The 12,387-nt window shown below is 44.8% G+C and overlaps 1 protein-coding gene across 5 annotated transcripts in view; it reads right to left on the reverse strand.

The window, feature by feature from the left end:
* CLUAP1 (clusterin associated protein 1) overlaps positions 1-12,387 on the reverse strand; it is a 57,013-nt gene that overhangs the window by 19,799 nt on the left and 24,827 nt on the right. For all 5 annotated transcript variants that reach the window (XM_057372423.1, XM_057372420.1, XM_057372418.1 and 2 more), the window contains one exon: positions 1,687-1,759. In XM_057372423.1, the coding sequence (XP_057228406.1) occupies positions 1,687-1,759 (73 nt within the window). The remainder of the gene's footprint in view (positions 1-1,686; positions 1,760-12,387) is intronic.

Consider the following 12,387-nt stretch of genomic DNA (forward strand, 5'->3'; position numbering starts at 1 on the left):
AGGAGAGGTGAGGCGGTCTGGTCTAAGGGTTGTTAAGTSTGAGCAGATCTGGTCTTTACAACAATCCATTAATAACCTCTGTGCTCCTGAGTGGAAAACAGCCCTGGAGAGCCAGATTTCCTGTGTCAGTCCCACCTCTGCAGGCTGTCACAGACAAAGGCAGGGCTGACAGTGATGACTCGATTTGCCAAGGTGATGGGACAGTCAATAAATGAGCCAGCTCTGGAAAGCAGCATCCTGGTRCTCTTCTTAGTACAATAAATACTAATTATGACAATTAGGTACTCGAATTATGACATATTACAGTAATATCTGAGGTCATTAAAAGTAATAATCACATTCTTAGGTGGCAGTTAAATCAGTCACTAAAAGGTAAAGTTCCTTTTGTTTCAGAGATGCAAAATGACAGAACAGTTTTCCAAGGAAAAATCCACAGACAAGGAGAAAGCAGGGCAGCACATTTTCATGTTGTACCTCTCACTGCCAWTTACTGATGGCTGATGTCAAACTCCTCTTGGAACTTTTTTACCCCAAAAACTGTCAGGGAGCAGTGACCTGGACTTTTTCACTCAAATAAATTGTTGAAATAATTCCACATTCTTGTTATTTATCTTACAAATCCAAATTTGTCTTCCAAATCCTGTATTTCAGCTAAAACTTCTTTACTTTTTACSTTATTGATATGAGATCAAAGATGGGCAGAAATCAGTGAATTTCCTCTTTCATGAGTTTTCTCTGAAAATCTCAGGCACCAAACAAATCATGAAGGCCAACTTTAATGACTTTAACCAATTTCAGTTTCCATGAACCTTCCCTTTTATCCTGAGAGTTAACATCCCTTCTAGTTTCACCCAGTATCCATAAAAATGTACAGATTGCAATATTAAATTCACTTCATGATGAAGTTCTGGCTGGTGTTTGGCTCAAAAAGGGCAAAATCTGGTTTGTGAGGTTTCTACAGCTCTCAAGAAGTCATTAATTCCCTTCTGATCCTAATTAATTAAGAAGAAGTTTAGGAAAAAAAGCCCCCAAATTTTAATTGCATTCCCATTTTGCTAGTACAGTAAAATCAAGCAAAWGCAGAGAGGCAAATGTGGATGCTATTGAGAAGACTGATGATATTACAGAGGATTTGAAGCTGTGAGTTTTCATCTGGGGAAATTCTGATCTGTGTCCTAAAGAGTCAGTGTGAACACAGAACCAAACTCCATGCCAGGCACTGAGGACAGAAATTGGGGACAGAAAGGACACTCTGGTTTTACAGGACACACCACGTGTGTGACAGAGGCACAAACCAGCAGCACTGTTCACCTCCATGAAGYATTTGGCTGAGCAGAACCCTCTGTCCAAGGCTGCTCCCAAACCAGCAATCCCCTGGTGCTGGGACAAGTTTGTGTCCCCAGGCAGCCCAGGGAGGGGTGCAAACAGGAAAATGAAGCCTCAGTGGTGACTGTGGTCACTCCTCAGCACTGCAGGTAAAACTGGCAAGGCACAGGAACATTCCCAGAGGTTTGCTTCCCTATTTCACCACTGTCCTTTTAAGGTTGTCATCATTCCATTTTTTCCAACCCTGCCTGCTGACTCTGTCCTCACYCCACAGCCCATTGTAAGTGGATTCTCACACATGGAGTAGCCAGCACTTCACAGCTCCTCTGCCACTACAAGAGGTGAAGAAATCCCACTTACTGCCACTCTTTAGCAGGTGCTGCTCCTCCTCCTTCAGCCTGTTCTGAACCAGACGTAACATGTTGGCTGCTTCCTGCAAGAGGAGAAAAGAACTGCCTTGAAAAAGCTGCCACATGTAGAATGGGACTAGAAAATAACAGCATTGAAAATGTTTTATGGAAAAAAGAGCTGATTTGAGACATGGAGCTCCTGCTTATTTTGACTGTGGGGATCAGGTGCACTGAAAAATCAACTTTGCATTGCTTCATGAAACATCATTTATCCCATGGAGAAGGAGTTTATTTGTCTTCACCCCACTGAACATGAGTGCTGTTACTTTGGAAAGCAGGCTTTGGTGGTTGTTGTCAGCCAAGAGCCCCCTAAGCACCAGAACTGGTCTGTGAAATGACTGCCCTTCCTAACACACACCCAAAACAGAAAGAATCCTCACCTTTCCAAGCATGCAAACAAAACTGGAGCAAACAACTTTTGCTGTGAAAAAGCTGGAGAACTGTGGAAAGCATGGAAAACAGCCATGTATTTATTATGCCACATTGTGGGACTCAGGTGCAAAGGAGAAMCAGCCAAATGAAGGTCAATTACATTAAAAAAAATCCCAGGATGGGAACTTTCTGGTCCATTTTTAATGACATTTAGCTTAAATTTGGGTAATGATGCTGAATAACAAASTAAACATGATAGAATAGGTAAGAAATACAGAGAATCAGGCACAGCTAGAACCTAAAATACTGAACAGGTGACAACAGCTGACAGAAGATTTAGCCACAAATTTTGCTAATTTTAGTCACTTCAATCCCAGCCAGGCAAGGAAACGTTAATTAACTGTGGATTGAAATAAGGTTTTCCTGAGCCTTTGATTTTTCCATGCAAAATATGATTACAATTCAAACCACCAGCTGCTCTGATGTGCTCAGACCTCCACACTTACAGTGCACTTCTGGGAAGGAAACATGGACTCAGCTGGAAAATCCCTGGGACAGAGGGAAGAAAGTGGGAAGAGCCTCTGAAAGTGGTGGAATGGAGCCCAAMCTTTTCACACTTTCACATGGAAATGTGTTTCCATAAATATGGAAGCTGAGAAAGGAACCTCCCAGTCCCACCCAGCACATGAGGAAATTGCTGGAAACAGAGGTCTGAGGACAGACTGGGATGGTCCAACACATCTTGGCATAAACAYCCGTCCTGGGAATTGAAATTCATGCAGGAAAAGCTTGCAGGGAAGAAGTTTCCAAGTGGAAATTTCTCACCTGTACTTGGTAAGAAACCTGTCTCAGTGTCTCTCTCAAGGGAATAAATCCTGATCCAAAAATCTGCTTTGGGCAGCCACATAAACTGTCTGCTCTAAAAACTCTCAGTGCTAGCAGGGGCTTCATGGGTACCAGGAATATTTCCAATGGATCCTTGGGACCAAAGGAAGAACCCTGCAAAACTGAAGTGGGGGTGACAGTGCTGGGGGGGATAAAGCAGAAAGGTCAGGATGCCAAATGCCATGGAATGAGAGGCTGCAACAGAACTGCTGAAATCTCCAAACTGATGGGTGTATTCTGCAGGGAGAAGCTAATTCCTGCAAAAACCAAGGAGGAAAGGACACAAGCATGTTTTTACAACCTTTTTTGTACAGATTCAGAACATTTGAAAATCTCTGTGGAGGAAACTGCTCTTCTTTATGAATTCCTTTTCTAATGATTAACATTCTCCACACCCACAGTGCCAGCAAAGCCTTTTCAAAGATGATGAAAATTGAAATGTGCATGGACCTGAGGCAAAATGTTCAGAGGTTTCCAGCTAACAGTGTTTCCTTTGCTCATTCTAAGGCCTCCCWCTGCAAAAGTGAGTCCTAATATTTCCTGACTGAGCCTAATAATTGCTATCTTTTTTTCTTTACCTCTTCCTCCCAGCCAGATCTAATGTTTCAATATGGTCAGCGACTGAAACAAGCCCCCGTCCCTGCAAATATTCCCAGTGCAGCCTCCCCACTGTTCTGTCCCTGAGACATAGGATACATGAGGGRTCAATCCCCCAGTGGAATCCCAACCCCACTGGCTGTTACAGCCACACAGTGTATWTGGCAAAGAAAGGAAAAAAAGGACAAAAGGTAAAGGACATTTCCCAAATGTCACGGGGATGAATAAACCCAGGAAACACATTTGGAATGTTCACGGAGCAGTGAAATAATCAGCACAGACACAATCCTTGCTTGGCACTGTAATTCCAGGCACAGCCCATGGCAGCTGAAGCTGGCAATTCCAATTTAGACAAATCAGCAACTCCCCTGCCCTGCTCCCCTGCTCCTTCCCTTCCACCCTCTCCAGCCCTGAGAAAAGCACTGGTGCACTGAGAAAAGAACCTGCTGCGAACTAATCCTTCAAAACAGAATTAAGCCAGGCAAATTCTCCACTGCAGCTCAGCAGGAGCCTGCCCAGGGTCCTGACTGGATGGGCTGCTGCACCTGTGGGGAAATCAGTAGGGCTCAGAAGATGGGGTTCATGAACTTAAAAGTACGAAAGAAATGCAGGCTAAAAGAATATTTACCCACACAGACGAGCCACTTCTCCCCCTTTCCTCCAGCGTTTTACCTCAGCTCAGCTGATCTCATTGCAAGCCAGCCCAGACACTTAATTGACAGGAAAAACGTTGTTTTTCTGCTGGTTTATGTTTCTGAATAACTTGATGCATGGCTGGTCAAATGCCACTGTCAGCCCAAGGGAGCTGCTGAGCCCCAGTATCCTCCCTTCCAACATCACTGCCACCACCCTGCAAAAGCTCATCAAACACTGCAGCAACAGAAAATGTTTTAAAAGGGCAGCTCCAAACCAGTCAGAACCAGTGGGGAGGGATGGGGGAAGAAAAAGAGAATGAAGAAAAGGATTTCTGCAGGAAAAGTTGAAGAAGACAAAGGACAGCCCCAGTGAATTGCTGGCTATGTCCTTAACAAGTGACATCTTCAAAGAGGCGGCAGAAGGGATGGTAGAAGAAAAACCTAGAAAGTAAACAGAATTTATCACTTAATTTTTTAAAGGTTTTGAATGCCTGCAATCATTAAAGATGCATTTTTTGGCYTCAGCAGCTTCCACCTTCCACGTTGACACCACTTCCCCCACATCACACCATCTTAAGATGGTGATAAGATTTATGGCAGCTCAGCAAAGCCCAGCCTGTGCTCATCTGAGATGTTTTTCTGTGCAAGGCTGTGCTCTTGTGTGTGATCCAAGGGCTCTGAACTGTGACAGGGAACAAGAGCTGGGAGTGATGGCCTGGAAAGCTGCAGGTGCTCTCCCAACACCCAGTGTTRTAGCAGGGACCAGCACAAGTGTCACATTTTCTGTGCAGGGTGACAGCTCCATGAAAACAGAGATGTGTCCTGTGCTTGTGCAGCTCCCACAGGGAAGAACCTGAGTGCAGAGCCAATATCTGAGCCCCTGCTCAGCCTCTCCAGCAAACAAACAGCAGGACATGCAGCAGCCAAACACTCTCTGGGTCATCCTCTGCAAGTGAATTTTACCCAAATGAAGTGGCAGCTCCCAGTGGGGAATCACAGGGTCAAATCAACACAATTTAAATACCAATTAACACAAAATCCAAACCAATCTGCCCTCTCTGAGGGACTCCCAGGTCTTTAAGGGTACCAGGGATTACTGGGGCTGAAAATCCTGCTTTAGGGGCAGACAAATGGAAGTTCTTCTCTTCTGCCTCATACATTATGCAGCCTCTCCTGGGTGTAAATCTGCCCAAAGGAGTAATTTTTGCAAAGAGCTGAGGGAAATGGGCAGCAAGGCAGGGCTTTGCTGCTGACACTGGGATACCCTGAACAACCCTGGCTCCAAGGGACCTTCCAAAGTGCCAGCCCAACCTCCTGCTCCAAGGGACCAGATCACAGCACTCACGACTGGAGCTTGTTGGGTCCTACAGATCTCCAAGGGAGAGACTGATCAGCCTGTGTGGGCAAGCTGTTCCCCTGGCTGAGTGTCCAAAAGGTGAAAAAGCTTCCTCATCCAAGTCAGAATGGCTTTTCATCGCTGGTGACCTGTGTCTGGCTCTCAGCAGGAGGACTCAGGTGTCCCCAGCCGTGTCCCAGCTCTCCCTTGTGTGGTGACACACAGAGCCCACAGTCACCAGCAGCAGGAAATGCAAAGCCCTCCTGGTGACACACAGAGGCTTCTCAATCAAATAAGATTCATCTGCGTTTACAATCAACTGGGCTTTTTCCACGCCCACTTTCTGTTGTTACAGAAATGTTACCTGTCCAGCACACTCAATCCACTCAAGATATTTTCTGCAGATTGGAGTTTGAAGGAGGCAATACAGATATTCAGTGTCTCTATCTTCCTTAACTGGCAAAGCAGATGATTTTCCACTATCTTGCTATAAAAGTCTTCGCAATAAAATGTGTCAGAATGTTTTAATGTGACCTAATCTATTACTCTCTGCACAAGTAAAACATCTATGGTGAGTTCCAGTGTGCAGGCTCTGGGATTATTTTGTTTTTAAACAGAAGCCATGGAGAACATCCCCCAGCAGCAGACCCACAGACAGCTTGCTCTGCCACTGACCCAGGGTTTGCCTTAGGGCAAGTGACCCAGGATTTGGCTAAGCCACATGATTGACCTGACTGCCAGTCCTTTATCCCAGTCCTTTATCATGTACCTGATCTTCCTGAGTTTTGGTTTAAACCATCAAGCTCAAACCATGAGACTGAAGACAGCACTGCCCTGCAGATTGCAAAAGAGCAAGTCTGACAGCTCAAAACCAGGAAGAACAAAAATGATGCAGGATTTGATCTCTTCAAACAGCTCTGGTTTTGAGTTTTTTCTTAAGTTAGCCTCTAAGGTTTTTTTGGAAAAACACCAGCAGAATTTTGAATACAAAGAATTTGTGCCCTGCAGCCAGCTGGCAGACACAATTACCACAAAGTAGAAAGGAAAGGGAAAGAAACGGGTGAAATAGGAGGGGAATAAGTACAAAAGCACAGGACAACAACTGGAGCTCACTGAATTTTCGCATTTGGATTGAGAATTTCAATTTTTGCCTTACTCCTTTTGTTCTCAGACAACTCCCAGTCCCAGAAACCTCTTTATGTCTAATGTTTTCATCCTGGCAAGAGAAAACAATGTTTCCTTCAGATTTTTTTTTCTGGAGTGATTTTCTAGAGCACAGTGGTGCTCCCACTGCTCTGGAGTACCCCTGGAAAAAAAAACAATTTGCTGCTGGATTGAAGGGCTCAGTTCAACTTGACTTCACCTGGGCAGCTGCTCCCTGCTTTGTCACAGAACAAAACACCTGAGATCAGCTCCTGCTACACTGAAGCAGCTGGTTTTGCTAAGAGAGTGGCCACTCATTCAGCAGGAGGGTGATAAAGGCTGAGGGGAAATGATCAGGTGCCTGAGGAGAATGTGGTAACTCTCAATGACAGGAAATCTGCCAAGGACAACATGAGAGGGACTAAAGTTCACCATGAGGTACCAACCCACCTGGGGCTGTTCTTTAAGAGCAGAGATGATGTTTCTTGGATGCTGAACTACTGTTAAACACCTCACCCAAAATTCATTTTCTGAACTGAAACATGGCTGTAATTATGTTTTATTAGGCCTGACTGCAATGCACCTTGCAGAGGGTTTGCTCCTTGAAGACTGTGGGAGAGAGATAAGATCTGATACCAAATGATTTTTGCCTTTCCTCTTTATGTACCCTTTTATATATTTTATATACTCTTTTAGACACTTCGGTACCCTTTATGTATCCCTGTGCCCTTAGCCTTGTAATTCCTGTAGCCTGATATTCCAGCTTAGTCTAAGAATTCTGTTAAAAAGAAAACCCAAACATCCTCAATAAAGGGTCAGCATGCCCTGTACTATCTTAAAACCTGAGGCTCCAACCTTAGGTGAAGCCTACTCTCTGGAACGTATTATGTAAACTAAACTCTAGCCTCACCCCAGGAAAAAATCCTTAAAATAAAAAAAAACCCACTACATCATTTGTTAAATTTCTTCTTAAAAATTMTAAATAAACCGATGTGTAAAATCTATAAAGCTTATATATGTACTATATACATTTTCCGACGTTTCATACATTTTCCATCAAGTTGTGCACCTGGGATCCCAAATCCTGAAGTAAAACCCTTTTATCCCCTTAAGTGTGTTTGTGTCATAATTGAAACTGGCCAATCAAGGCAACAGATCCACCTGAAACAGGGCAGGACTTTCACTGCCAGGCTTGCTCATCTATGAGCAGGGCTTTGAATGAGGTCTGGCAGGGAATGATGATAATGATGATCCTGAAAAGAAACAGGGCATTGTGAACAGGCTCTGGAATGTTCCTTGTGAAGGCAAATAAGTGGGAACCCACCTCACGTGCCTGAACACAAGAACATCCATCACAGGAAGCAAAGCAGGAGGAATCAAGAGTGTGCACGGCTGTGATCCCACTGGGATTACAGAAATATGGTGTTCCCTAATAAATTCTGGCACACTAGCTCCAGCACCCACATTTATCAAAGTAATCAATCAGACCTGTTAGATCACTGCTGAAGGGCACTTTTGTCAAGACAAGTCACAAAAACGCCTCAGAAGCTGCTTGAAAGGTGCCTCTTTTCAAGGACAAATGTGTTAATTAACGGAGCCTCTTCCATGCTATCAAGAAAATTAGGGAAAAAGCTTTCTGACGCTTTCTAATGTGAGTGAAATGTTTCATCAAGGAAAGCTATCAGAGTAAAAAACCTAGCATGGGCTTCTATAGAATCACAGAATCATTAAAACTGGAAAATGCCTCCAAGATAAACTCCAATCTTGTCAACTAAACCATGACCCTAAGTGCCACAGTCACTTGGTTTTTGAATGCTTCCAAGGATGCTGACCCCACAACTGCCTGGACCAAGGCCTTTTGTGAAGAGGTTTTCCCTGACATCCAGCCTGAAACTCCCCTGGCTCAACTTGAGGCCATTTGCCTTTGTCCTGTTGCCATTATGATAACTTTGTTTGGGGGGAAAGCCTTTAGGAAGGAAAACTTCTATCAGGGAATGTGTGGGAAAGGCATCCAGTGGAGCCTCCACATGGGGTTGTGTGAGTAGCAGAAGGCTACTTCTGGGATTTTTGGCTAAGGATCTACCAATGCCATCTACCCCAGCATCTATTAGTGATACCAGCTCAGGCTGCACCAAGCCAGATTCAAAACCAACCCACTGCAACTATTCTTAAATCTTAAATTCTTAAACTGGTTTAACATTTCTCACCCTGAGGCTGAGGCAGATCCCAAGTGCTGAGGCAGGGCAGCTCCTCTGGAATGGCCAGACTGAGCAGGAAGGTCTCCCCCAGCCATCATCACTGTCCCTCTGGGAACTCAGCAGAAGGAGCAGGTCACTCAGGGTGAGGAATGGCAGCTCAAGAACTGTTTGCTCTCACCCTGTGGGATGTGCTGCCTGACGTGGGTGCCCTGCTCATGCTCTGGGTGAACTCCCTTCGCCTCTCTCTGAGCTCTCCCCTCATATCCTCAACAGCAAATGAGTAATTCTCCCCCTGGCACAATTCTGGAGGGATTTTTTTATGCAATATAAACCCTTTCTGCACAGGTTACTGCACTTTTAATGGTACACATTACGTTTTCAATTGAAATGATCAAACAGTGCACAGCTGGCAAAAAGATGCTGCACAGTCTCTGTCCTTGGAGGCTTTGAGGATTAGACTGGATAAAATCTGATGCCACAGCTGACCTTGCTTGGAACAGAATCAATCTCTTAATCAGTGACCAAGAAAGCAGGTTTGAAAGTGATTAAGTTGACTGGTTTTCTACTTAAAAATCCCCAAAAGACAACAAAGCCCAACTCAAAGCTTTCCACCTCAAATACTCTCCACTGCTGCGCTGTGCTGGTTTCAAGGCAAGGTTGGATGGGGCTTGGAGCACCCTGGACTGCTGGAAGGTGTCTCTGCCCATGGCAGGGAGTGGCACTGGATGAGCTTTAAGGTCCAACCCAAGCCATTCTGTGATGTAAAAAATACTCTGAGCCATCCAGAAACCACAGGCCAAGGGAGCAGAATATCAAAGGACACACAGCACTGAGCTCTCTGCTGAGGGTTCTGTGACTGCCCATGGCAGGGCACTGCTCAGGGGGGCTGTGAGGACACAGGAGACAAAAGGACTGGGAAGGCACTGGCAGAGGCTGCAGCATGTGACCAGTGCAGGGCACAGGCCTTGAAATCATCTGCCAGCACTGGGAGAAATCTAAACACAACTAAGGAAAGAAGAAGTTAAAATGAAGAGCCAGACTAATATTTTCTGTCCAGAGTTTTCTGGTTGAAATCTCTTCAACAAGAAGCTTGAAGTAAGCAGTAACACAAATTCACTACTGCCTAAAATAGCATGACAGAGGATGGACTTTATCGTGTGGATCAGATGTGCTCTGTATTCAGCACTACATACAATGCAAATTTCTCATAATGACAACTTTCCATTTTTCCTATTTGCTTTAGTGGAAGAGATGAATTCTAATGAGTCAATAACAGCTCATTGAACAACCCCTTCATGGATTACATCTTTATTGTAGCGAGCTTACAAGTGATACTGTTTGGATGTGTAATTTATTTGAATTAATGCACAATTCTGCAATGTAAACCTGGGGTCAGTTTGCAGTGTCTGATGAAATCATCATCCAAATTAACACTGACTGAAGTTAAGAGTCACAGCAGTGCCTTGCTCACCAGCACAAAGCAGTCACTGCCTCATCCCTGCCAGACTCCAGCACCTGAATTATCCTCTGCCTGTGTCACAAAGCCTCAAGTGTTCCAAGGGGGGTCAGGATTATTCACTCTTTTCAAGGAGAGTGTTGACTACATTAAAGGGCAGCTGTTCTTGGTGAACTTGAGGGTTCCAGGAACTGATAATGGACTGCTGCCTTCAGTCTGGAGATCAATTAGCTCAATGCAGCCCCCATTTCTCACAGCCAGAGCCTCTCCAACAGGGGAATGATGCACACTTCAGCTCATTGCTGACCTCCCACCCAAACTGAGCGGCAGCACCGTCAAACCTCTCTCTAACTCCTGTCAGAGCCCCAGCACAGCAATCACAGACCTGTTTTTTACCATCTCTCCAGACTGAAACCTTTGCACTCCTGCTTCCTGCTCCCCAGGACAATGTTCTCAGTGGGACAATGCCTCCTCCTTAGATAACTGGAATTAAACTGGTTTAAAGCATCTCCTAGTGGTGGGTTAGAGAAGGAGGAAGTGCAGGTGAGAAATGATGCAGACAAACCCCTTCAGCATGACAAGCACTGCTTGTAGGACTGTTCATGCATCAGGCTCTGATTCTTTAACACAAAAGAGCAGGTAAATCATTTCTGAGCAACCAGCAATGGTTAACACCAGCAGGTTTCACCTTACAAATCCTGCTTCTCTGGTTTCCACAGCTCTGTTCTTCTCCACACAACAACAGGGACACAGGATAGCTTCACTCCAGTTTACTCTAGGGATTAAGAAACAGGAGCTGTGGTTTGAACACCCCTGCAGCTGAGCAGGAACTGAGATGCAGGATGTGCTCTCTGCAGTTTCCCAGTAGAAGGTGGCCACCAGCAGGCATTTCCAGGGAATGGGGCACTGCCAAGGGGAGTCAGACCCTGCTTAACACAGGGCAGGTTCCTCCTCAGTCCTTCACAGATGGAACACAGCCTGAGTAGGAGACCCAGGCTCAAATCAAATTTAAATAACAGGAGAGTCTCACAATGGTTTCCATTGATTTTGGAACTACATCACACTCAAGGTTAATCCAAATGGGAATGGAAATGGACTTCCAGCAAAATAAATATGATCCTGGCCCTGAGGCAGAAAGGGGTGCAGTTTGTCCTGGGATGTCCTACCTTCCCATGGTGATGATGTTTGACCCTGGTGCAAAGCTGCTGGAATGCAGAGCTGGGCCCATGGGTTCTCCCACCAGCAAAATCCTCTCCCAAAGATCCTGGCAGTATCCCAGAACTCTGGGAGGAGAAGGCAGTGACTGCACAGGGCAGTGACTCCCCCTGCCAGTCCATGGCAAGGCTTCTGCCAGGACATTTATCCCAGAGGGCCACCCTTCAAATGTGCACAGTGTTCCACTTTCACATTTCACAAAACTTGCTTTCATACAGCCAGAAAACTGAGAATTATTTTCCTATTTAAAGTCCCAGATCTCACGGTTTTGCACCTGATGAGATTATGCATTTTTATGCAAATCCAAGTGCCACTCTCAGAGCCCCTTTTCCCCATTAAGTACCTGCAGCAGAGCACAAAACTCCTCAATTTCCTACACATCATTTTAACACCACCTACTTATGTCATTTGGTGCAAAATTAAGAGTTATTTTAGCTTTTTCTTTCAAACAATCACCCCTTTAAATGCTTCTCAATGATTTAAATGCTGATCTCTGGGGGAAAAATATAAATTGATCTTCTTGATTGGTTTTGCTTCAAGTAATCTGATTGTTTCCTGTTCTGAGGGAATTTCAAGTGATCTCTGTTACACAATTCAGACCCCTAAAGTCTTTGTGAATATTCAAAAGGATAAAGCAGGGAAGACAAAAAGACCATAATACGAACTATACATTTATTCATCCTCTTCCCAAATTAAAGTGGACAAAGAGAAGATGTAAAACCTATAAGGCAGCACTTTCAGAATGCACTGGAAACTGTTTTCTTCTCCAGGGGAGTCACTGCACAAGAAATTCAGTGAGACAAGTAAAGAACTG

This window comes from Malurus melanocephalus, unplaced genomic scaffold (assembly GCF_030028575.1).
Source record: "Malurus melanocephalus ecotype Western Australia unplaced genomic scaffold, MMel_1.1 scaffold_170, whole genome shotgun sequence".
Taxonomy (NCBI): Eukaryota; Metazoa; Chordata; class Aves; order Passeriformes; family Maluridae; genus Malurus; species Malurus melanocephalus.